The sequence below is a fragment of the Equus caballus genome, chromosome 26, assembly GCF_041296265.1.
Source record: "Equus caballus isolate H_3958 breed thoroughbred chromosome 26, TB-T2T, whole genome shotgun sequence".
Classification (NCBI taxonomy): Eukaryota; Metazoa; Chordata; class Mammalia; order Perissodactyla; family Equidae; genus Equus; species Equus caballus.
In genome coordinates, this window is record NC_091709.1 from 47,071,924 (window position 1) to 47,097,996 (window position 26,073).

Sequence of the window (26,073 nt, forward strand, 5' to 3'; positions counted from 1 at the left end):
ACCGCGCGGCGCGTGCGCGGCTGAGCGCGGACCCCAGCCGCTGAGGCTCGGCTTCCTCCCGGGCCTCCAGAGCGCAGCACCGACTTCCGCCCGGGTCGGCCGCGTGTGCCGGTGCTTCCGGCCGGCCGCGGGTCCCCGCCGAGGCCATGGGGAAAGTGCGGGGGCTGCGGGCCCGGGTTCACCAGGCTGCCGTGAGGCCCGCGGGGGAGGCCGCGGTCGGCCCCGCGCCCCCGGCCCGAGAGGCCGCCCCTCCGCAGGCCTCGGCCGCTGGAGTTGGGGGAAAGGTATAGTTGGGGCACCGCGGGGGGCCTGGGCGGCGGGGAGGGGGTCCCCGCGGGCGGGTGCGGGGCGCCGCTCTGTGCTCTCGGGGTCCTGGTCGGCTCTCGGCGGAGTCTGCCCCGCGCCGTGCGGGAGCCGCACATCCCGCGCATCCCGGGATGCGGCAGAATATGGCAGGAATTCTTGTCAGTCGTAGCCGATCTCCCGGGGAGAGAAGGGAGGTTCCTAGGTTCGTGGGAAGATGAAGAGCAGACTGGAGAGACCCTGTGCCCTTAGCAGTCGCCCCTCTGTCCCCCGTCCCCCAGCCCTAAGCAGCCACGGGTCTACTTGCTGTCTATTCTGGACGTTTCCTATGGATCGAGTCATACAGGTTGTGGCCGCTGCGTTTGCTTCTTGGACTTAGCGCTGGGTTTTCCAGGTTCATGCCGGTCGTGTCATGTATCCGTGTTCATTCCTTTTTGGGTGGAATAGTATCTGCTGTCAGCATGGACCACTGTTTGTTTGTCCAGGTGCTGACCCTTGAGCTGCCCTGGAAGCATTTAGTGGTGTCTGTAACCAGGGACTGGCACGGGGACAGCACAGAAGGCCTTGGTGGTCCGCGGAGGCCCTGACTTTGGACTGGTAATGCTAATGAGAACAGCCGTGTTTGTTAAGCAGTTGCTGTGTGCTGGGCACTTTACATCTCCACAACAGCCCTAACCCTCGTTTTGCAGGTGGAAAAGCTGAGAGTCTAAATAAATTACCAAGGACAGTCAGTTGCTGTTGAAGGAGCTGATGTCTGATCCCAGGGTCTGGCACCAGTGCCCTGGCTTTTATAAAAACTTTGTTGAGATGTAATTCACATGTCCTAGAATCCACTCCTTTAAAGTGTACAGGTCAACGGGTTTTTTGGGGTTTTTTTTGGTATATTCACAGAGTTGTGCAGGTATCACTACAAATTTCAGAACGTTTTCATCACTCCAAAAAGAAACCTCTTATTATCCATCATTCTGGCAACCACTGATCTACTTTCGGTCCCTATAGATTTGTCTGTTCTGGACATTTCATATAAATGGGATAAAACAGTATGGGGCCTTTTTTGTCTGGATTCTTTCACTTAGCGTGTTTTCAGGGTTCATCCTTGTAGCATTATTTTTGTATCATGCATATCTTTGTTGACTTCATTCTTCCCGTGGCTGAAAAACATTCCATTGTATTGGCATACCATACTACACCACATTTTCTTTAATCTGTTCATAAGTTACTGGATAGTTAGGTTTTGTCTAATGTTTGGCTATCATGAATAATACTGCTGTGAACATTCGTGTACCAGTTTTTCTGTGGACTTATGGAATCGAGGTGCTGGGAATAAGCGTGTCTAAAGTATTGTAGACATAAGGAATCAAGTGAGAGAGGAACGGAAGCAAAGCTTACAAAGACTAGGCAGATTCGGAGAAAAACGATGACTAGACCTTGCGTAAATGAACAGCATAATCCTTGAACTTGAACATGGAATAGACAGTTAAACAGAATTCTGATTTCTAGTCACGTAATGACATGCTAATCTTTGATAGACGTTTGAACAGTGTGACCTCAGCACCTTTTATGGTAAGCTCCTAAATGTGGAGTAATGAGATATAAAGTACCACTGTGGAGAATGTTCAAGGGATGGTGTGGAAAGAACTTGAGGATGGGCTGTATACAGACCTAGATGCGTGACCTGAGGCTGCACCTGACCCCTCATCTCCTGTGGCTCCTTGCCCTGAGATCTTGACCGAGAAGGCCCTCCCGCCTAGCCCACCTGGCTGCCACCCAGGCTCCAGCGCTGCCCTCTGTGGGGTCTCTGATGTCTCTTGTTCATGGACTGTCTCTCCCTGTCCTGGGACCCCTCAGGAGCGAGGGCTTCTCTGTCAGGTGCTCTGGGTGGGAGCTCTGCGTGAGGGCGCTCGGGGCTGCCATCTAGCCTGGCACCTTCGTGGTGGGTGGGCTGGTTTCTGCCTCACCCTGGTCCTGTCTCAGTCTGTGACTCCTTTGGGGGTCGATGCCGTGGTCCTTCCGGAGGCCTCTGTCCTTGACTTGGACCTGGAATGAGCCGGATAGGCATGGGAGGCGAGTTCTGGGTTAGCACAGTGTGACGGGCTGAGTGACTTGGAGGGTTTTGAAATCTTGATGTGGGGATGAATGTGGGTTGGGAACAGACCTGGGAGGAAGAGTGCTGAGATGGAACAGTGGCTGTGAAATGGGAGAGTGCTGCGGAAAGAACAGGAATAAGGTGCCAGGTCTGGAACGAGATCTGGTTCCTGTCATAAGTGCTTCTGAATGTTGAGACTGGAATTTGTAATCGATACTGATCCTAAATCTGGTCTGAGAAGGTCCCAGACCCAGAGCAGAGCTGTGTGGGATTTGAGGCCAGCAGGAAGGATGCTGCCTTAGAGCTCTGGGGTCTGAGCTCCCAGTGGCCTTGGGCTCCACTCTTGGGGGTGAGGGTCGTTCTTCCAGGTCCTCCTTCATAGAAGCCGGAACTGGTCCTTGAGCCCCTTGAAGTCCTTCCCGAGGGGCCTCCCTGTCCGTGACTGGCTTGCATTTCACCTTGAAACCATGGAGCGAGTCTTACGTCTCCTTTCTTTCTGTTTTAGGAGTGGGCTTTCGTGAACACTAACGTCTTTGCCAGGACCAAGATCGACCCCAGTGCCTTGGTGCAGAAGCTGGACCTGGACACAAGGAGTGTTACTTCCGTCCGGAGAGGTGAGAGTGGGTGAGGCGGACCGTAGGGTTTGGGTGTTCACAACGCAGAGGCATGCCAGCTTTGAGGTTGTTTGTATGTGTGGGCCACCGCAGATTCCAAGTTGGCCTGTACATTTTCAAAAGATTTTCATTATTGGAAAATTTTAAAGATATACTAAAGTAGAGAGAATGGTATAAAGAAATCCATTTATCCATCCTATCACTTGCCTTCAACACACGTACTGGAGAGTTTTGAAGCAAACAGTGTTTCATTCATGAATTCTTTAGCAAATGCTTCCAAGGGCTCTTAAAAAAGACATAAGCATACCTGCAATGCAGTTATCCCACCTTAACAAATTAGTAGGAATTCCTTATTATGAGAGAAACACTCAGAGCTCACGTGTTTGTGATGGCCTTCTAAAAGTTTCTCTGTAAAAGTCAGGGTGCAGATAAGGGCTCCACGCTGCAGCCCAGCCCCTCCCCGTCTCTCCCCGTCTGTGTGAAAAGACATGAGGAGAAGGCAACCAGCAGAATCCAAGAGAAGGGAAATGCACTGGGGAAAAGGGCCTCCCCCTTATAAACACGCAAAGACTTCAAGCCCTCCCATGACCAACGCTTCAGTCTCCTGCACTCAGTCCCGCCTTCGCTGTGTTGGTGCAGGAGGCCTCTGGCAAGCTGGTCTGAGCGGAAGCCAGTATCGAGTGCAGGAGACTGAGGCGTTGGTCGGGGGACGACTTGAAGACTCTCCATGTGTCCATGATATGGGGGGGGTTCTTTTTCCCAATGCACGTCCCTTATTTTGGATTTTGCTGGTTGCATTCTCCCAAGTCTTTTAACATGTTCTTGGACCTAGCCAGTGTTCTTGGCCAGAGCCTCCTGTCTCTTGGGCCCTTGAAGTGGAGGGCGGTTCTGCTGCACTGGGCAGCCCTGGGAAGGGGAGTGAGCCCAAGGCCTGGGTGGGCTCGCCACCTCCCTCTGTGGAGAGAGGCCTTAATGTGCCCACATGAGCTGCACACTGCAGCTGAGCATCTTCCCATCACAGCCGTGTGTTCGTGGCAGTCCGGCCCTCCAGGCTGTTTGCACCAGTCTTGTAATCCTACTAAGCTTACCTTGCATCTTTTTATGCTGGTTTAATCCTACTGTATGTTTCCATCTTTGAAGTCGTAAGTAGCTGTCCTAACTGCTTTGACATTCACTCTTTGTGGCCCTTGGTACTCTGTTGGACGGATGTGCCGAGTTTTCTTAACTATTTTCCTGTTGGATAATTAAGCAGCATCCAGGTTTTCAGTATATTTTTTTCCAGGTTTCCATCTATAGTTTGTAACCAACATTTAAGAGTTTTAAGTCGTAATTATTTCACAGGTACGATTTATATCAAGCATTTTCTGTGGGGTTACGTTTGTTTACATCATTGCTTTGGATTTTTTTTTTATTGTTGAGTTCATACTAGTTACATCATTGTGAGATTTCAGTTGTACGTTATTTCTTGACTGTCATCACATAAGTGCTCCCCTTGACCCCCTGTGCCCACCTCCCACCCCCATCCCCAGTAACCACTGAACTGTTTTCTTTGTCCATGTGTTTGTTTATATTCCACATATGAGTGAAATCATGTGGTGTTTGTCTTTCTCAGACTGGCGTATTTCACTTAGCATAATTCCCTCCAGGTCCATCCATGTTGTTGCAAATGGGATGAATTTGTCTTTTTTCTGGCTGAGTAGTATTCCATTGTATATATACACCGCATCTTGTTTATTCAGTGCTCAGTGGGTGGGCACTTGGAGTGTTTCCATGTCTTGGCTATTGTGAATAGTGCTGCAGTGAACATGGAGGTGCATGTGGTTACTTTGGATCGTTGTTTTCAAATTGTTTGGGTAGACACCCAGTAGTGGGTTAGCTGTGCCTATGGTATTTCTATTTTTAGTTTTTTGAGGAATCTCCCTACTGTTTTCCATAGTGGCTGCACCAGTTTGCATTCCCACCAGCAGTGTATGAGGGTTCCCTTCTCTCCACACCCTCTCCAACATTTGTTATTTTTAGTCCTAGTGATTATAGCCATTTTAACAGATGAAGGTGGTATCTAAGTGTAGTTTTTATTTGCATTTCCCTGATGATTAGTGATGTTGAACATCATTTCATGTGTTTATTGGCCATCTGTATATCTTCTTTGAAAAAATGTCTGTTCACATCCTTTGCCCATGTTTTGATCGGGCTGTTTGTTTTTTTGTTGTTGTGAGTTGTTGTTTTGTGTGAGTTCCTTATATATTATGGAGATTAACCCCTTGTCAGATATATGATTTGCAAATATTTTCTCCCAATTGGTGGGTTGTCTCTTTGTTTTGATTCTAGTTTCTTTTGCCTTGCAGAAGCTCTTTAGTCTGATGAACTCCCACTTGTTTATTTTTTCTTTTGTTTCCTGTGTCTGAGAAGACATAGTATTTGAAAAGATCCTTTTTAGTTCAGTGTCAAAGAGTGTACTACCTATATTATCTTCCAGGAGTTTTATGATTTCAGGATTTATTTTCAAGTCTTTGGTCCATTTTGAGTTTATTTTTGTGTATGGCCTGAGATAATGGTCTACCTTCATTCTTTTGCAGGTGGCTGTCCAGTTTTCCAAACACCATTTATTGAAGAGACTATCTTTTCTCCATCGTATGTTCTCAGCTCCTTTGTCAAAGATTAGCTGTCCGTAGATGTGCAGTTTTATTTCTGGGATTTCAGTTCTGTTCCATTGATCTGTGTGTCTGTTTTTGTACCAGTACCAGGCTGTTTTGATCACTATGGCTTTGTAGTACATTTTGAAGTCAGGGATTGTGATGCCTCCAGCTTTGTTCTTTTTTCTCAGGATTGCCTTAGCAATTCAGTGTCTTTGGTTGCTCCATATGAATTTTAGGATTCTTTGTTCTGTTTCTATGAAGAATGTCATTGGGATTCTGATTGGGATTGCATTGAATCTGAAGATTGCTTTGGGTAGTATGGACATTTTAACTATGTTTATTCTTCCAATCCATGTGCATGGAATCTCTTTCCATTTCTTCAAGTCATTATGAATTTCTTTCAGTAATGTCTTATAGTTTTCATTGAGTAAGTCCTTCACCTCCTTGGTTAAATTTATTCCTAGGTACTTTATTCTTTTAGTTGTGATTGTAAATGGAATTGTATTCTTGAGTTCTCTTTCTGTAAGTTCATTATTAGAGTATAGAAAAGCAACTGATTTTTCTAAGTTGATTCTGCACCCTTCAACTTTACTGTAGTTAATTATTTCTTTTAGTGTTCCGATGGAGTTTTTGGGGTTTTCTGTATACAAGATCATGTCATCTGCAAACAGCGAGAGTTTCACTTCACTCCGTATTTGGATTCCCTTTATTCCTTTCTCTCACCTAACTGCTCTGGCCAAAACCTCCAGTACTATGTTGAGTAAGATGGTGATAGAGGGCATCCCTGTCTTGTTCCTATTCTCACTGGGATGGTGTTCAGTTTTTGCCCATTGAGTATGATGTTGGCTGTGGGTTTGTCATATATGGCTTTTATTATGTTGAGGCAGTTCCCTTCTATTCCCATTTTGTTAAGAGTTTTTCTCATAAATGGCGGTTGGATCCTGTCAAATGCTTTCTCTGTGTTGAGATGATCATGTGGTTTTTATTCCTCTGTTTGTTGATGTGGTGTATCACATTGATTGATTTGCGGATGTTGAACCATCCCCGTATCCCTGGTATGAATCCCACTTGATCATGATGTTTGATCCTTTTGATATATTGCTGAATTCGGGTTGCCAAAATTTTGTTGAGGATTTTTGCATCTATGTTCATCAGCGATATTGGCCTGTACTTTTCCTTTTTTGTGGTGTCCTTGTCAGGCTTTGGTATCAGAGTGATGTTGGCCTCGTGGAATGTGTTAGGAAGTGTTCCATCTTCCCTAATTTTTTTGGAATAGCTTTAGAAGGATAGGTATTAAATCCTCTCTGAAAGTTTGGTAGAATTCCCCAGGAAAGCCATCTGGTCCTGGAGTTTTATTCTTTGGGATCCTTTTGATTACTGTTTCAATCTCGTTCCTTGTGATCAGTCTATTCAGAATGTCTGCTTCTTGATTCAGCTTTGGGAGGTTGTAAGAGTCTAAGAATTTATCCATTTCCTCTAGGTTATCCATTTTGTTGGCATATAGTTTTTTGTAGTATTCTCTTATAATCCCTCGTATTTCTGTGGTGTCTGTTGTTATTTCTCCTCTTTCATTTCTAATTTTATTTATCTGAGCTTTCTCTTTCCCTTTGTAAGTCTGGCTAGGGGTTTGTCAATTTTATCTTCTCAAATAACCAGCTCTTTGTTTCATTGATCCTTTCTACTGCCTTTTTTGTTTCAAAAGCATTTATTTCTGCTCTGATTTTTAGTATTTTTCTCCTGCTGACTTTGGGCTCTGTTTGTTGTTCTTTTTCTAGTTCAGTTAGGTGTAATTTGAGATTGCTTGTTTGGGGCTTTTCTTGTTTGTTAAGGTGTGCCTGTATTGCAATGAATTTCCCTCTTAATATGGCTTTTGCTGCATCCCATATGAGTTGGTATGGTATTTTATCATTTTCATTTGTCTCCAGATATTTTTTGATTTCTCCTTTAATTTCTTCAATGATCCATTGCTTGTTCAATAGCATGTTGTTTAGTCTCCACATCTTTGTCCCTTTCTCAGCTTTTTTCTTGTAATTAATTTCTAGCTTTATAGCATTGTGATCGGGAAAGATGCTTGAATTCAACTTTCTTAGATTTATTGGGACTTTCCTTGTTTCCCAACATATGGTCTATCCTTGAGAATGTTCTGTCCGCACTTAAGAAGAATGTGTATTCTGATGTTTTTGGATGGAGCGTTCTATATATGTCTATTAAGTCCAACTGGTTTAGCTTTTCATTTGATTCCACTGTTTCCTTGTTGATTTTCTGTCTGGATGATTTGTCCAATGATGTGAGTAGAGTGTTGAGGTCTTCTACTATTATTGTGTTATTATTACTATCTCCTTTTAGGTTTGTTAATAGTTGCTTTATGAACTCTGGTGCTCCTGAGTTGGGTGCATAGATATTTGTAAGTGTTATTTCTTCTTGATGGAGTGCCCATTTGATCATTTTATACTGCCCCTCTTTGTCTCTCTGTACCTGTCTTACCTTGAAGTCTACTTTGTCTGATATAAGTATTGCGACACCTGCTTTCTTTTGTTTGCCATTAGCTTGGAGTATCACCTTCCGTCCCTTCCCTCTGAGCCTGTGTTTGTCATTGGAACTGAGATGTGTTTCCTGGAGGCAGCATACTGTTGGGTCTTGTTTTTTAATCCATCTCGCTACTCTGTGTCTTTTTGTTGGAGAATTCAATCCATTTACGTCTAGGGTGATTATCGATGTATGAGGGTTTAATGCTGTCACTTTATCACTCGTTTTCTGGTTTTCCTGCATTTCCTTTGTTTCTCCTTCTGTGTATTTTGGTCTACCCATTGAATTATGCAGTTTTTTATGATGTGTTTCTTTGTTTTCTTCTTATTTATTATTTGTGTCTCTGTTCTGCTTTTTTGTTTAGTGGTTACCCTGAGGTTTGTATTCAGAATTTCATGTGTAAGATAGTCCATTTTCTGATGGCCCCTTATTTCCTTAGTCTAAACCAATTCAGTCCCTTTCCTTTTCCCCTCCTAAGTTGTTTTTGTCATATCTTATTCCATCTTGTTTTGTGAGTTTGTGGTTAAAAATGACAAGATTATCTTGGTGTTTTCCTTCCCTTTAGCTTAATGCTGTACTTGAGTATTTGTTGTCCTATTCTGATTCTCTCTGCCAATTTATCTCCTTACTCTGTGTTTTGTGACCCCCTTCTCCCCCTTTTTTTGTTTTCAGGTATGAGGGCCTTCTTGAGGATTTCTTGTAGGGGGGTGTCTCATGGCTCCAGAGTCCCTTAGCTTTTGTTTGTGTGGGAAAGTTTTTATTTCTCCCTCATATCTGAAGGATATTTTTGCTGGATAGGGTATTCTTGGCTGAAGATTCTTGTCTTTTAAAGATTGGAATATGTCGTTCCATTCTCTCCTAGCTTGCAAGGTTTCTGCAGAAAAATCTGCTGAAAGCCTGATAGCGGTTCCTTTCTAGGTTATTTTCTTCTGCCTTGCTGCCCTTAGTATTCTTTCTTTGTCATTCATTTTTGCCAGTTTTGCTACTATATGCCTTGCAGTAGGTCCTTTTCCATTGACAAATCTAGGAGATCTGGAAGCCTCTTCCACAGAGATTTCCCTCTATTTCCCTGGGTTTGGGAAGTTCTCTGCTATTATTACTTTGAACCTGCTTTGTACTCCATTCTCCTTCTCTTCACCTTCTGGGATACCTATAAGTCTTATGTTGTATTTCCTCATTGAGTCGGATATTTCTCAGAGACTGTCTTCATTTCTTTTTAGCTTTAGTTCTCTTTCCTGCTCTGTCTGTAGCATTTCAACGTGTCTGTCCTCGATTTTGCTGATACGTCCCTCTGTGATGTCCACTTGGGTGTTCAGGGAAACTGTGTTTTGTTTTAGCTCTTCCATTGTGTCTTTCATCTCTAATATTTCTCCCTGATTCTTCTCTATAGTTTCAGTCTCTTTTGTGAAGTAGCTCCTGAATTTGTGGAATTGTTTCTCTACGTTCTCTTTGACCTCGTTGAGTTTTTTGATGATAGCTGTTTTGAATTCATTGTCATTTAGATTACATATTTCTGTGTCCTCAGGTCTGAGTTCTGGGTGCTTGTCGTTTTCTCTCTGGTCTGGGGATTTGATTTAGTGTCTGATGATGGAAGCTCAGGTCTTTCTCATTCTGATATTATTCAGTTGCGGTTACTGCCTGTCACCACTGACTGAGGGTCAAGAGTCATGTATTCTGAGCCCTCTGCTTTTAGCCTAGATCCCAGGCAGTGGAGCGGGGCGGCTGGGGGGACGGGTGCTTTCTCCTGCCTGCATTTCTCACTCTGCTCTCATTATCTGGTGTCCTGGGGTGTTGGCTTGATGAGGTCACCCAGCGCGAAAGCTTTCGCCCTGTTAGAGGGCTTCCCTCTAGGCTGCGAGGGCCCTCGGCGATCCTTGATGTTCCCACGAATGAGTGTCCTCTCGCCGCTCCTTCCCTCACGGATCCTCCCACAGTCCCGATCGCAGTCTGTAGGGGAGGGAGTGACGTTCTCTCTTACCCCATTCCAGCTCCCCTGAGGGGCCTCCGTGCTCTCTGCCCACCGTCCTGTGACAACCTGTCTCTCTGACGTTTTTGTGTTGTGTTAGGATGTCGTCTGTTGGAGTATGGATGCCCCTTTTCGTTGTATGTTGGAGGGGAGAGAGTCCTGGGCTAGTTCACTCTGTGGTGATGCTGACGTCCCTGACAGCTATTGTATCACCTGCTTTGGATGTTTTGTTGCTGGAAAGACATACCTGAATCTCCTTGCCATCCTTTGTAATCGAAACTCTAGGGAGGAAAAACTTTTCCCTTCTACCATCCTAGGTTCTTTGGCTAGGACCCTGCAAGTTAGATTAACTAAAGACAGTAACAAGAGAAACACATTATTAATGTGTGCAGCACACATCACTCGGGAGAAACCGCAGCGCTGAGTAACTCAGAGGGGTGCTTAGAACTGGGTCTTCTCCGGCGTCTTAGCAGTGAGCATAGTGGAGTGGCAGCGGGGCAGGTGTGTGTGCGCGGGACGTCTTGGCGCTGGCTCTTCATCCTCCTCACGGCGGTGGGACTCCCCTGGAGAAGCGGTTCGTGGCCGTCCCTCCTTGGAGGAAGTGCTGGTTTAGGTTGGACGGGGGATTCTGGGAGGGCGTCTTCCTGCGTCTGTGGGTTCCGTTTGCGTCCGGCTCACGTCGTCCGCGAGCCCAGCGGCGTGTTTGGGGCCGCGCGTCCTCGTGCCTCACGGTCGTCCTGCTGCCTGTTTCCTGGGACGCGTCCTGCAGAGTGGGTCGTGCGCAGGGACGCGCTGCCTCGGGTGGGGCGGGGGTCAGGGGCGCCCCGCGTCCCGCCAGGGTGTGGGCGGGGGTCCCCGGAGCCCAGCGGCAGGCCCCGGGTCTCCCTGGTGACCAGCGCGGTCGGGGTCCTCTGTGTGTCGGCGGGTTCTCTGGGGGTTCGTCTGTGTGTCTGGGGCCGTGGGGATCGCCCCTGGCACTCGGCCGAGCGCTTTGCGTGTGGTAGGTGGAGCTCTGAGTGGTCCGCACAGAGCTGTCCTGGGACTTTTCGAGTTGCCGAGTGAGAGCCGGCCCGTGCCCTCCTGCGACAGCGTCCCGCGTGGGCCCCTGCGGCCTCTCTCTCCCTCCCGCCTCCCTGGGGGTCGTGGGGCCGGGCCCTGCCTGTCGGGGTGCGCGCACCCTGGAGAGTGTCCGTCCCCTCTCCGCGCAGGCTGAGCACACTGCGGGCTGGGAGGGCAGCCGGGTGGAGACGCACCTGTGGGTTCCGGAGCGCTTGCACCTTCTTCTGTGTCCTCACGACATCTTTCTCCGTGAGTGTCACGTTTGTGGGTGAACAGATGGAGAAGTGCAGCTCCGAGGGCCCGGGGTCACTCGGCCTGGAGTGGCCAAGCCTGACCGGAACCCATCGTCTGGGGAAGCGCTGGGCTCTTGTCGTTCAGTGTGGCCCCCTGTGGTTCCCTGGCACGGGAGTCATGCTGTCCATCGCATGGCATTCGTTGCTGTGGTGGTGATAAGTGTCCCTTGGGTCCGAGCCGGGTCCACTGAGGTGCAGGACGCAGGGATTCCCTCTTTCCCAGGTGGGTGGGCCCTGCAGGGGAGGGCCCTGACGAGGAGGGGCCAGTGCGGGTCACCCTGGGCCCCCAGCCCTGCACCTGCCTCTTGCCTGCCTGTAGCGGGGTCTCCATGAGGGGCAGCTCCAGGGGAGGACCCCGGGGAGAGCGGGAGAAGCCATCTGTGCTACAGCCAATGTCCCTGAGCAGTTTGAGGGAGTGGACGGGACAGAGCATCAGCTGGACTCACAGGACCTTCTTTGGAGCAGGGTGCTGTCTTGGCTGCTTGGTTTCGGAGCATCTGTTTCAGTCCCCACAGCTCTTATTTCCTCGTCCTCCAGGTGAGCTGGCATCTGCTGGGCAGGTGTGCCAGGTGGGCCTGCCTGGGAGTCCAGGGCTCTTTCAGCCATGAGGCCAGATGATGCATCCGTGTCATGAGGGGCTGGCACACCTGTCCCCTTTCACAGACGAGGACGAGGTATAGGGAGGTGAGGTGGCAGTGTAGGGGCTGGTCCCTGCCTTTGCCGAGCTCAGAGCCGTGAGGTTCCTCGTGGAATGGAAGGGAGTCAGGGCCTCCCTCTGGCACCACTGGGATGGTTCCCTGTGGGCCATCCTCACAGCTCCCCCACCCCCACAGTCCTCTGCTCCCCTCCACCCAGCACATGTGCAGAGAGAGGGGCTGAGGCTGTGCACACACCTCGAGGAGGCCCCGGGCCAGCACGAGCATCGTTGGGGCCCCAGCCCAACTGCTGACCCTTGTTTTCACACACCGTCTGGGGTCTCTGATCCTGCCACGTTCAGGACACTGGCCCAGAGGCTCATGGTCCCGCCTCACAGGCAGGAGCACAGGAGCCCCTCCTGTCTCCTCTCCTCTGTGTGTGAAGATCCGGGAGCCTGGACGGGTCCTTGGTTCTGAGCCGAGCATGGCCAAGTCCTTCCTCGTCTCCTGATCGGGAAGATGCAGCCTCTGCGGCTCCAGAGGGGGCCCCCGAGGGGGCAGTGCCACTCTGTCGGTGGGCCGGCCAGCAGATCCAGGGCTTACATTCATGGGGGTGGCTCCATGCTCCGCGGGCAGAACTCAGCTACCCCTGCACCTTCATACTGAGCCTGAGGCGTTTGAGAAAATTCCAGGCCGCCACTGCCAAGACAGGCGTGTTGACGACTGCCCAGGGAGCATGGCCAGGCGGAAAGAGCATGAGGTCACTTCCTGGCAAAGGAGACACTTTCAAAGTCTGTGACAGCCTGGTGGCCTGGGCCTGAAAAGCAGGGGTGGGGATGGCACAAGGAAAGGAAGGAAGTTGGTAGAAGACTGGTCAGTCAGGTGTGGCCACAGGAGGAGACACGAGGAGCTCAGGACACAAACACGGTGTACCATACGCACAGGTCCTGGAGAAGGAGGCCCAGCAGGCAGGACCACGAGGGGAAGCCCAGGGCAGTGAGGAGGCAGAAGACGGGAATTGACTAGCCCCCAGAAGGGAGTCTGTCCCCACTGGAAAGGTTTTTGTAGGATGTCAAAACATCATAAAGAAAGCTAAAGAATATTTACAGAAGGAGAGGGCCTGACCTACAGGGTGCAGAGCTCAGGGCAGCGGCCTGGTGAGCTCTGGCCTGGCACTCGGCAGAGCCCTGAGGGCCTGGAGAAGAGGCCCGGGTCCCGGGGACCCTGGGAAATGGGCAGGCAGCTTGAGGCGGAGGCGCTGACGGTGGTAAGAGCATGCACAGCAAGCGCTCGTGAGCACGTGGGGCTCTGTGCCTCCCCGGCTGCTGGCTCTGGGGCAGGACACTGGGTGGCCCTGGGCCTCAGCCGCTCATCTGTAGAAGGGACGTATTAACAGTGTTTGCCTCCTAAGTTTTGTTTCCTTTGGGGTCAGGATGAGTTAGCAGATGGAAGGTGGTTGACAGGCGGCTTGGCATTAGAAAGAGCTCAGTTGATGCTGCAGAGTGACTGGCTGTGTCGTGTGCCCGGTTGAGGGAGGCCCCTTCTCTGCTGGCCCGAGGTGTCCCGGGGCAGGTGTGTGTCTCGGCCTCTCCCCAGCCCCGTCTCCCTCTTCTCCAGCAGCTCTTCTTCTGTCTGGGTTCATCAGCCTTGACTCCTGATCAGCCAGGAGCCTGGAGCCCGCAGGGGATCCATGGGCTTTGTGGCTTCCCCGGGCTTGAGCTGGGGCTGGCGGCCTGGTCTGGGTGCGGGTCATGTGGAAAGTGTCATCCTGTGACTGAGCCGCTGCCTGTGACCCGCTGGGCTGTGAAGGCGAGGGTGCCTGTCTGCCTGGATTACTGGGGACACGTCCTTCCCACGTGTCCTTGCCCTGGGCTGAGTCACTGACGGAACTGCTCCCAGCACCCCTGGCTGCCGTGCCCCTGCCATGTAGCTGCTGTGTCTGGAGGAGACAGAACCCGCTCAGAGAGGAGCCCTGGCCTGGTTGTGGGCCCATCACCCGGGGTCGATGAGTGTCCGCTCTGCATCCTGCCTCGTGCATACTGTGTGCGCCCCTTCGCTCATGCAGACGTTGTGCTCTCCCCTCTGCTGCAGCCCCTGGACACAGTGGGGCCTGTTGGACCCTGTGGGTGCTGTGTTTCTACACGGAGCTCCTACTTGGAGCCTTAGGGCGCCCCGCTGGCCTAGGAGCCAGTCTGCCCCCGGTTTCCATCCTGCCCCTTGGGCCCGCCTTCTGATTCCAGACCGGCGCTCTGGGCTTCCAGGGGGGGCCCATGGGCTCTGTGGCCATGGGCGGTGGGGCCCCACTGCGTCCACTCTCTGGGTGGGGTCTTGAGGGCGTGGCAGGTCCAGCGTGAGCACTCCGGCTCCTGTGTCCCTCCCCTGCACGGGGCACCGCCCTGCCCATTCTGTGTCTCCTTCTCTCCTTCTTCGTGCTGGTAAGTTGCAGAAAATGAACTCCCTCTGTTCTCAGACAGGCGCCTTGGGTGTCAGGCCGCAGACTCAGGTCCAGAGAGGTGGGTGGGTGGGGCGGGCCTGGAGGAGGACAGGCCTGCTGAGGGATGCAGGGGAGGAGCATCACATGGCCAGAGAGCTCAGCTGGACTGCGTGGAGGCCACCCTGAGGCAGAGGTGGGAGCGTGTCTGCAGGGGCTCTGAGGCAGGGGTGTGGGGAGGTGGCAGTGGTGAGGGGACATACGTGCCTGACGCCGTGGCAGAGAGACCCTGGAGCAGGGGCACCCGGAGCACGTAGGCCACCCTGTCTCTGGGGACTGTGCTGCTGAGCCCCTGCCCCCAGCAGAGGGAGCCCTGTGCCTCAAGGTGGCACAGCCTCAGAGCTGTGACTGGGGTTTCTCTGTGGCGGGATCATCCCTCTGCGCAGACCTCTGCGGTTTCCTCTGAACCAGGTCTCCTCTGAGTCTGGTGTCCGGATCGTTGCAGACGTGGGGGCTGCTCAGCAGAGGGCGGCAGAGCTGCATGCTCTTCAGGCCAAGCCTGGATTTGCAGAGGCCGGGCCAGCCCTCAGGCCTGCCTCAGGACACAGGGACATGAGGACACGGGGACAGAACCGAGCGCTTTCCAGGGGCTGTCTTCAGGGACTGCTTGTGAAGCTCCCCCTTCAAGACTGTCCTCACTTTTCTGCAGCTGTGAGGTCGGGGGTCGGACAGAACCCACTGAGAAGCCTTCTTTTCTCCACCCCACCCCTCCGTGTAAAACAGGAACAGAGGAAGCGTGAGTGACCTGGAGAGGGCGTTCCTGCTCCCAGGGGCCAGTCCCAGCACAGGGTCCCTCCTTGTCTGTAGCTGTGTGTGGGGGCGTTCCTGCTCCCAGGTGCCGGTCCCAGCACAGGATCCCTCCTTGTCTGTAGCTTCCTGTGGGGGCGTTCCTGCTCCCAGGGGCCAGTCCCAGCACAGGATCCCTCCTTGTCTGTAGCTGTGTGTGGGGGCGTTCCTGCTCCCAGGGGCCAGTCCCAGCACAGGATCCCTCCTTGTCTGCAGCTGCTTGTGGGGGTGTTCCTGCTCCCAGGGGCCAGTCCCAGCACGGGATCCCTCCTTGTCTGCAGCTGCGTGTGGGGGCGTTCCTGCTCCCAGGTGCCAGTCCCAGCACGGGATCCCTCCTTGTCTGCAGCTGCTTGTGGGGGCTTTGGCCTTGTGGCTGTTTCGCTTCCCCCTGGCCTTCCTGCCTCTCTGCCTCCCTGAGGACATCTGGCTGGGGGCCCTGGGGGGCTTCTGCGGGCGATGACGCTTACGGCGTTTGGGAGCAGAGACGTCTTTCTTCGGGGCGGTGTGTGTCGCCCGCCCGGCTGGGGGAGCTGGCTGCATCTGTGGTTGCAGGCTGCTGGCTGTGAGCCCCTCTGTGTGTCACCTGGGCATTGGGTTCCTTGCCGTCTGGAGTAGGCCCTCAGCTGGAGGAGCACCTCCACTAGGCCCCCAGGAGGGGCACCCACTGTTCCAGGGGCATCCTGGCTAGCAGGACTGGAAGGCCTGTGTGCTTGACTGGACGGAGGTTGGAGGACATGGGCTTCTTCTCTGGGTCTCCTGGCAACTGGGGGGCTGCTGGGCCTAAATGCTGATGGCGTCTGGCCCTGTTGTCACATGGTGGGAGTGCAGGAAGGACCCTGCTGCCGGGCTGTGCTTGCCTTGGTCTGCAGGGAGCCCGTTCTTTTTAATAGACAGAAGCCCGGGATGAGCAGGGTCAAGGGGGAAGGGATTGGGACAGGTGAGTGACTGTGGGGCTGGGCCCCAGGGTCCCGGCCTCCTCCTCAGGGAGGGACGGCAGGGGAGGGGCCTGTGTCGTGCCCGCTCTGTTGTCAGGGCTCTGAGAGGAGAGCGTGTGAGTGCCTTGTCCTGTGTGTGCATCCCCTCTCTCCCCGCTGTGGCTGAGCCGCTCCTGCTCCTCGTTCCCGGCTGGCCCTTCCCTGGGCTCTGGCAGGCCCTTCACTGGTGATGAAGTGTGGGAGGACTTGGCCTGCGGCCCTTGCAGCATGCTGCATGAGGACGTGTGTGTGCACTCTGCTGAGAGAGACAATGTGTGGACAGGCCCGAGGTGCCAAGGAGCCAGGCGCCCAACACTATCCCAGAGTCACCTGCAGCTCACCCTGTGCCTCTTGAGTGCTTGTGCTGGGGTAACTCACCCTCATGTACCCCACTTCCCTGTGTTAGGCCATGTGACGAGGGCCCCATACGTGTCCCACCGGCACTGAGTGTGGGGGTGCTGAACCCTGTGCGTGGAGGGGCTTTTGGAGGTCTCTTTACAGGGCGTGAGTGATGTTGGTACAGCCTGGTGACCATTTGCTGAGCACCTGTGCTGCCAGGCCCTGAGCTCAGAGTGGACAGTAGGCATGGCCCAGCCAGCCCTGCTGTGCATCCTCTTGGTGGCTGGAGCATCTCTGTGGCCAGGGGGTCTCCCTCCCCAGCTCCAGCATTGCTCTTCGGTACCCCCTCTCTCAGAGCCTTAGCCTGGGCCCTCTACTCCTAGTGTTGCCATCCCCACTCTGCATGGCACCCTAGCAGCCTGGCTGTAAAGTGTGGTGTGGGAGGTCCCTGGGCCCTTGGTCCTATAGAGTGGCTGCCTGGCCTCCCGACGGTCTCGCTTCATTCTCCTCAGGGCAAACAGATATACGCTGACCCACCCACCCCCACCCATTGTCTCAGAGACTCCCATAGGGAGGAAGGAGGGGCCCCTTGCTCAGAGAGGCTGTGGCCATCCCTGGGGCACTGGACCTGTGACAGCCATGACCGGTGGGGCCTGCACCCTGCTGTGTTCACACTGACCCTTACAGCCTTGATGCACTGGGCATGCCTTTTTGTCACCCTCCTCCCCGCTCCCATGGTCTGTCCCATGCTGCTGGCATTCAGGTCCCCAGAGAGGGGGCCTCAGATCCAGGTCTGGATCAGTCTCCCAACCCTGGGGGTAGTGGTGGGTGGTGCTGGCGAAGGCAAGTGCTCGTCCTTGCCTGTGTTCTGCCATGGCTCTGAGCGTTGGTACCACCCGGGCCTGTGCCTGTGCCGCCTCCTGTGGCAGTGGGCGGGGCTGGGCCTGCCTCTGGTGACTTCCGTGGGGACCTGGGCAGGGCTGAGCTTTTCTACTCGGGAAGTCAGGGAGTTGCTGTTTCTTGAGCATGGCATCCTTGTGAGCTCACGTTGTCAAGATGCTGGACCAGGGGTCGGCCAACCATGAACCCCGGGCCAATCCAGCCCGCGAGTGTTTCCTCCTGGCCTCCGAGTGGCATGTTTGGGTTTTCTGTCCTACAGTCGCGCCATCTGCAGTGCTGGTCTGTTTGTCCTGGGCGACACGTGCTTCAGGTATTCCTTCTTCCATCTGGGCGGGTGGTCAGGAGACAGCCGCAGAGCCACCTGTTGGGTCACTTCCCACCCACTGCTTCCTCGCTGGCAGCCTGCAGCTCTCTGTGATCAGCTCTCCTCTATAAGAAGCGATGCCAGGGACTCTGTGAGTTCATCCTTTCAGGGCCCTGAGTGCAGAGTGCAGCCTTAGCAGGGGACAAGGAGGCTCATGGTGACCCCCCTGCCGTGTCCTGGAGCTTGTGGCGGTATCGTGCTCATGGGCAGCATGGTGGAGTAAGAGTTTGTCGGATTAAAGGAGCTCGTTGGAGGTAAAGGCCCTGACAGTGCTCGGACGTGCTGCGGTAGAAGAACCACGGCCCTGGGTGTAGCAACACCACTTCCCTCTGCCAGCTGCCGTGGGGTTTTCGCGCTGTGATGAGATGTGGTCCCGGCTCACTCAGCTCGTGCAGACACTGTGTCTGGGCGCCATCGTGGGCAGAGGAGAGTCCCAGCTTGGCTGCAGTGAGGTCCCCATGTCCTAGGGGCCATCCTTGCTGCAGCGGACATCTTCATGCGTGGGGTTGGGAAGTTCCTGGAGGCAGCGGGGCGGTGTCGCCATGTGGTGTGCTCAGCGGTGGGAGGAAGCGGATCCGCACGGCGCTGGAGCTGCTGCAGAATGGGGGGCGAGTGGGAGGGGCCCGGCTGTGGACGGAGCCCTTTCAGCCTGTCCTGTTTGAGCTCCTGGCTCCATGGGAGCTGAGCTGGCCATGGGTGAACGTCCCGAGTCCTGTGTCGCCCCTCACTGCGCCTCCTCACAGCGGCACCTTTGGCAGAGACTTGAAAGTTAGGGACCAGTCTCCCTCTCAAATTACTTTTGTAGGAAACAACTTCATAAGGAAGAGGCAGGAAGTGCGCATTGTGAAAAGACAAAAAAAAAGACGTTACAAATATAATGCCTGCTCGTGCCACCCAGAGACTGCTGTCCCCGTGGCCCTGTGGGGGATTTTGTGTCTGTGACCCCCATGTCCACAGACCGTGCTGCTGGCTGACCTCATTAGAGCTGACCCCACCCCATTCAGGAAGCAGCCAGTGGGTTCCTCGGCTGAGCTTGCCTCGTGCCCTTTGTCCAGGCGGGGTCCCCACCTCACATGGACAGCCTGGTGAAGCCACCGGCCCCTGTCTGATGGAAGGTTCCCTGGGAATAGCCCTAGTTGTCTCCTGCGAAGCCCGGGGACTATCTTTGTTCTGTTCTCCACACGCTGACCAGGAGGCCTTCCTGGCCATGGGGAGAGGCCATGGGCCAGTGTGGAGGGACAGAGCATGTCCGCAGAGCTGCCTGCCATCGGGGGTGGTGATTTCTGGAATTTTCTGGAGTGTCACATCAGCAGAGTTGGTCCTGGTCACTGGTGGGTTCTCGAGTGCTCCTGCTTCATCACCAGACAGGATGGCCTGGGAGCCTTCCTTCTTCCTCGCCACTCCAGCACCTTCCTCCCAAGGCGGGACGCTGTCTTTACAGTGCTGACTCCAGCTGTGGTCTTTGGAGTGGGCTGGACATGTGGTGTGGTGAGGCCCTGGGGTCATTCTCCTGGGGTGCTGCTTCTCGGTGCATCTGTGTCATGTGCTTGGAGGTGGCGGGGCGGGGAGATGCCATCGGAGCGTGTGGGTCGCTGTTTCTAAACTCGGCTCTCTGGACTCGGTGGTGGGAGCTATTTTAGGTTCTTGGCGTGTTCCAGCTGCCTGCAGAGCCTGGCAGGCAGCATCCCGCCAAGGCCATGTGCTGTCGCTCTCGCCATCACTCATGTCATCAGCAGCTGGGGCCAGAGGGCCGCCAGGGTTTTCAGGTAGAAACTTAGGGGTGGAGGAGGGGCTGGAGGCCCATGGGCCTCTGTGCATGCCCCGTGGTTCCACCTTGCTGTGCTGGACAGAAAGCCCATGGGTCCGGCAGTGCCTCCCTCCAGGCACCGGCCCGCTGCTGTTTCCCAAAGCCCCCCTCAAGCCACTCAGGCAGAATCTGTGAGGTTGGGGACCTCCTGGTGTACGCTGGATGATTGGTGCTCCCATCCCGACCCCTCCCGGGGGGCACTGTTCTGTAAACGTGGTCTGACAGCCGAGCCTGATGAGACCTTCACTCCCCTGTCTGCTCACCCTGCGGGCTCAGGGCTGGTCACGTTCAGAGAGAGTCTGTGCTGACCATTGGGTACAGAGCCCTGAGCAGGGCTCATCCTCGTACCAAGTTAATTATGGACAGGAGGGGACACCCGCAGAGCACATGGTGGACACACTGTGGGGAGTGGCTGTCAGATCACCTCGCTGGTCACCCTCTTGCTCTCCAGGCAGATGTTGAGGCTCCCCAGCCCTTGCCAGAGGGACGCTGCCCTCTGGCACTTCTGAAGCTCCGACTGTGGTGGTTTCTGCCTCCTATGGAATTGGTGTCCACAGTCCTCCTTCCCTGAGAGAGGAGCCTTTGAGGATGAGCCGTTTGCCTCCATCCTCGGAACCAGTGGAGGTGGGAACGTGCCTTTGCTCCTTGGTGTGGTGCTCACTGTCCCCTGACGCCTCGTTATTTGGAGGGCCCCTGCCTGGTGCCTCCCGATGATAACCTGGAGAAGGCAATGGAGCTGAGCCGGGTTGGTGGAGGCAGGAAGGGGAGCCTGGGGGAGCAGAAAGGAGTTACTCCCGTCATGCTGGGGGGCCCAGGCGCCGGCAGGACAGTCTGCCAAGAGGGGAGCACCCCTCCCCTCCTATCTGCCCGTGGGTGCTGCTCACTCTCTCCTGTTGGTCTCTTGGGGCTGGTGCGGCCACTCTGTTGTCCTGGGGCCACCTTTGAATGGGGCCGCAGAGCTGGTACCACAGGTTGCCCCATCAGCCTTCCCCAGGTCTGAAAACTGCACAGGTGGCCAAGCAACCATGGGTCTGTGTGTCAGAAGTCAGTCCTGAGGGTTTGGAATCTGTCCTTTGGATGTACACAATGGTTTGGGGCATTCAAGAGTTCCTCATGGGAGAGATTTTTCATCAACAAAAAGGGTGCTTTAGCAATAAAACTTGGTGGGTGTGTTTTAGAAAATATGTTGATGTGGCTCTTTGGTTAATAATCTTACCAGTTTTCTTCCAGGACATTGTCTCTGATTAGGGCAACTCATTCCCAATTTTTTTCTTTCTTTTTTTTTTTTTAACTAAATGGCCACTTAGTTACAAAGGTGCAGTGTAAATAATGAAGAAAATTTGGAAGACAGAGAAAAACGAAGGGCACAAAATCCCCCCAGCTGCACCCTCTGTAGGTGACCACCTGTTCCAGCTGTGCCCCTCGTGGGCCGTGCGGGCTGCCTGTGTTCAGCCGCTTCTCCGACTGCCTGATGCTTGGCCCGTCCTTTCTCCTGTGGGGTGTCCTCTGGAGCTCGCCCTCGATGGCTCTGAGGGAAGCTGGGCCCGTCCTCTGCCCTGTGGGGTGTCCCCTGGGGCTCGCCCTCGATGGCTCTGAAGGAAGCTGCACTTCCTTGAGCTGATGCCTGCACTGCTGCCTCCTTGTTGAGAAGCTGGGGATGCGGTGTGAGGCGGTGTCGGGGCAGCCTTCCCTCTGCCATCCTCCGTCTCCCGGGCTCTCTCCCTGCACACGAGGCATGCCCTGGCCCCTTGCCTCCCCCACTCTTGGGGATGGTTGCTCGTCAGCACACGGCGACCTTGTTCCTTTTCAAGGCCGCTGCTGTCTGATGGGGCCAGTGCTGCAGGGCAGGTGCGTGTCCAACATCTTTGTGAATACGAGTAAATGCGTTTGCAGTCAAAACTGTAGAGGTGAAATTGCTGAGTCAAATGTGCGGACGTTTAAAACATCAATGAATTTCACCAAATCGCCTTCTAAAGACACTGCCCAATGGGAGCTCCTGCTCAGCGGGCGAGAGGCTGCCTCTGCTCCGTGCCAACACGGACAGGCCCAGGTCTCTGCTGGCAGCAAGGGTGGACAGCAGGGTTTGGTTTGTAAAGTGTGCTCTTCCTTAGAAGGAGGTTCCCTCAGCCACGTTCTCTGTAAGCTGCCTATCTCTGCCCTTTACCTGTTTGCCTTTTGGCCTACTTGTCTTTTCTTATTGGTTTGGAAGAACTATTTATATAGGAAGGAAGCTGCCTGTTCTGTTGTCTGCAGATGTCTCTCCCCTCATTGGTAGTGCTTTTGAATATGTTCACATAATTTTCCCCTATAGATGTTTTTAATCTGCTTAGTCAAATTTCTGTTTTCTTTGTGTTTTATAACTCTTTTGTGTGTTTTTTATAGTGCTTTTATGGCTTTATTTTTTATTTACACATTTAATCCTCCAGGACCCTATTTTGACATACAGAGGGAGGTGAATGATTCTCGCTTTGTCACCCTGGGCCTGAGAGCTCCCCGAATTCTAGGGCCTACAGGACCTCCCACCAGCGGTTCCAGGCAGCGTCTGCGGGACGTAAGCTTCCAAACCCTCGCTGTCTCCCGGGGACGGTGCGTCAGGTTCCTGTTTTCGGGTGCCGTGGGCATGGCTGCGGAGCCAAGGTCCCCAGGGTGGAGCAGGGAGGTCCCTGACCCACATGCTCAGCCTGCTATTTGTTCAGATGCAGTGCAGTTACAATTTGGGCTGGTCTCCACTGGTTGTAGACTTTTTAAAAAATTATTTCAAAATTGTAGAAAGTTGCAGGAGTAGTAGTGTAGAGAAAACTTCTTCCTGAGCCTTTGAGGCTGAGTTGGTGACATGTGTCTTGTTGTCAGGAGGCTTCTGTGTGAGGCTCCCCTCCTCACTCCTCACTTCTCCTGTTGGACACGGGGGTCAGCCCCTCCCCTTCCCTGGCCCCCATTGCTCAGGCTCATGCCCCAAGCAGATGCCTCCTCACCCCACTCCAGCCCTTACACACCATAGTGGGCGCCGTCCTCATCCCATTCATGGTTAGACACTGCACTGGGCCACATGGACATCTCACCCCCCGCCCCACTCTTCCAAAGCCTCTGACACCTGCAGAGAGCTGCACAGATGCCCTCCTTGCCGTGTACCCAGATGCCCCTTCCCCTCGTGCCTGGCCTGCCGCCTGGGTACAGTGGTGGGGTGCAGTGCTGGGTGCATGGAGGGGGATCTGGAGGAACAACCTTGTTCCTGGGTGCTGTGCTGAGTCCTGAGCCCTGCCGTGTGGCCCCATCTGTTCACCTTCTCGCACGCCTGCCCCCTTCCTGAGCAGCACACTGTCAGCCAGGGGTGACTCCGGAAGGTCGCAGCGCCTCCCCTTTCTGGTGGGGGAGTGAGAGGTCAGGGCGAGTGAGGAGGAAATGAGGTCAGCTCCAGGTGCGTTGGGAAGCCTCAACCCGAAGCCAAAACATCTAGGATCTTACCCTGGGAAAAGGGAGGGAATTCCCGTGGGAGTCACGGGTTACAGGGTTTACACAACAGGCTCGTCACCTTTCTCTTGACAGAACTGTTTCTGCCTGGTTTCCCTTAGATGCCGTGGGTCTGTTGTAACAGCCAAGTACAGAAGGATCGGGAGGTGCACATCTCGTGTGGATGTGCTCTGGGTGAAGCACGTCCTAGGCTTGGGCCATGTTATCTCTGGGGAAACCAGTTAAGCCAAGGAACTGGGGCCAGCCCAGGGTCCACTCTGTTTTTAGAGCAAACTCGAGGCAGAGACACTGTCAGCAGCCCTGTGTGTTCCCGCATGCCACAGCCCTGACGTGGGGCGGATGTGTGCCTCCAGAACAGGCTGCGCCCACCAGCCTGGCAGTGGCCCGTCCGCCCCCCGGCCAGATTCACCCATTGCAGTTCTCCATAAGGCGCCCCTCTTCCCCTGGTTGGAAGAATTCCAAAGGGGCCATAGCAGTCTCAGGATTTGTATCGTAAATTTATGGATCACACCAAAAGTTACGCTGCTCTCCGCCCCACCCGTTTACTGAGGAAGCGGAGAGTCTGGGGCTCGGTACCTAGTGAGAGGTCTCTCCTTCTGCAGATCTCTCACTGCCCAGGGCGTGGTCCCCATGTCCTGCCTCGGCACCGTGGGGCAGCAGGGCGCTGGCTGCTCCAGCCCATCCTTAGAGAAGGGAGGACCTGGAGAAGGGGAGTCCAGCACCACCTGACACACCAGCTGGCGCTGCCCCAGCCTCCTTGGGGCCACACGACGGCTTCTGCCAACACAGGGCATTTGTCCAGCTGGGAGTCAGCACCCAGTTGGTGTGGGGCAGGGCCAAGTGATGTCAGTGGCGCATGTGGCTCACGCCCTGGGCAGTGGGCACCATGCTGCAACTCAGTGGTCCTCCTGCCCAGAGTATACCCTTGCGGGTAGGGGTCCTCTATCTTGCTCCCCACCCCCTCTGCCTGCCGTGGAGGAGATGGTAGCCCTGGGATCAGCAACACAGCCCTGGGGAGCTCTGCGTCCTGCGGCCAGGCCGTGTATGTTTTCTGGGCTCTCTAAGGAGCTATACCTGTGTCCACACCTTGGTTCATAGTTTGTTTTGGGGAATAAACCTCCAAATCCCATGTCTCCAGTACCCCTCCAGTGGCGTGGTCCCAGGAGTGCTGGTGAAGCTTCAGTGGGGCCCAGCCCGAGGCCACTGTGCCACAGAGGCCCGATTGCTGTGGGTGCAGTTGCCACACTCCTTTCTAGTCCTGGGCCACAGCAGTTCCCGGTGACAGGTTGTGGCCCCCTTTGAGCTTTAGTTTTCCCATCTGTAAAATGGGCCTGTTCGTAGGTTGCTGACGGAAATGTGCCTGGTGCTCCTGAAGGTCCACAGGTGTCTTCAGGGGGTTAGCGAAGGGAAGGAGTTTTAGACACACCCTCTTCCTTTGTAGGTGATTGGCGACAGGCCCCTGGCGCCTGGTAACTTGCGACGCTGGCTCTGCACTTGCTCGTGGGCAGTGGGCAGGTGCAGTTCACAGTGGCCTGCTTCCACTGCGGGCGAGGCCCTGCCTGGGTGGTGGCAGGAAGCACGGCGCTCTGCGTTATTCATGAGAAGATGGCATGTTGGTGGGCTGGGGCTGCTGTAGCGAATACCACAGACGGGGCGGCTTCAGCAGCAGCCTTTTATTTCTCACTGTCTGGGGGCCGGGAGACCACGAACCAGGTGAGGGCAGGGCTGGGTGCTCCTGAGGCCTCCCGCCATGTAGACGCTGTCTTCTCCGTGTGTCCTTACGTGGCTGTTCCTCTGCGTGTGTGTCCTGCTCTCTTCTCATAAGGGTACCAGTCAGATTGGATTAGCGTCCATCCTAGCGACCTCGTTTTACCTTATCACCTCGTTAAAGACCCATCTGCAGGTCCTGCTGCAGTCTGAGGGGCTGGGCTTAGGGCTTCAGCATATGGATTTGGGGGGATATAGTTTAGTCCATAACCATGGGGATGTGCAGACACACCATGGGAGGCGGGGCCGTGGATCCGAGCCAGGTGAAATCACTGTGAAATTAGACAAGCCAACAGCACAGGCACTGGGGGGAGCAGCGTGGGCTCTAGAGGGTCAGCGGGGTGGGCTGTGTTCTGATGATGTAGGTGTCCTGGGGGACAAAGGAGAAGGGACGTGTTACACTCTGTCCTGATGCTGGATGAGCAAGGCTGGGGACACGTCCCCACACTGGCCAGTGAGAGTGGACAGATGCTCCCAGAGAAGGCCTGTCTGAAGAGAGGGGGATTTTCTTAGTACCTTGGTAGATTCAGTGACAAGATGTGGAACTTCCTCTTGCTTAACCTGGACTCCACTGAGACCCCTCATCTTTGGGCAGCGCCTGTCAGGGATCATCAGCCTCAGCTTTAGGGGCCTGGGTCCCGGGCTCAGCAGAAAGGGGTCCTCGGCGCCATGGGGCTTCCTCTCTCTGAGTCCTCTGGCATTCTCTGGGCTGCGTGGTTATGCTGCAGCCCATCCCGAGGGTCGTCCTGGGGTTGGGGTGCGAGGGCCTGTTGGTAAAGGCCTCCCTGGGCGTCCTGGGGCAGCCCCGTGGGGAGTGCCAGGCCGTGGCCTCGGAGGGACATCAGTGCTTAGGGAGCCTCCTGACTTTGTGCCGACGAGCCCCTGCAAGGAGCCCACTGCTCTGTCCTCCCATGGAGACTGTGAGAGGCCAGCCTGGCCATCGCACCAGGCACAGCCCCACTGCTGCGGGCAGCATGGTGCCGTCAGAACCTGCCCCAGCCCTGGCCTGGGCTCAGTGGGCTGGGAGCCCTGGGCCCTTGTCCTCTGGGGGCAGGAGCG

General features: G+C 54.3%; 1 protein-coding gene across 3 annotated transcripts in view; it reads left to right on the forward strand.

The window, feature by feature from the left end:
* The window catches only part of SLX9 (SLX9 ribosome biogenesis factor), a 41,527-nt gene continuing 15,454 nt past the window's right edge, over nucleotides 1-26,073 (forward strand). For 2 of the 3 annotated variants that reach the window (XM_014736436.3, XM_014736434.3), the window contains exons 1-2: nucleotides 1-284; nucleotides 2,895-3,003. In XM_014736436.3, coding sequence (XP_014591922.1) covers nucleotides 147-284; nucleotides 2,895-3,003 — 247 coding nt within the window. In that variant the 5' untranslated portion in view covers nucleotides 1-146. Of the gene's footprint in view, nucleotides 285-2,894; nucleotides 3,004-15,055; nucleotides 15,346-26,073 lie in introns of those variants that run through there. The other variant, XM_014736435.2, reaches the window with a different exon arrangement.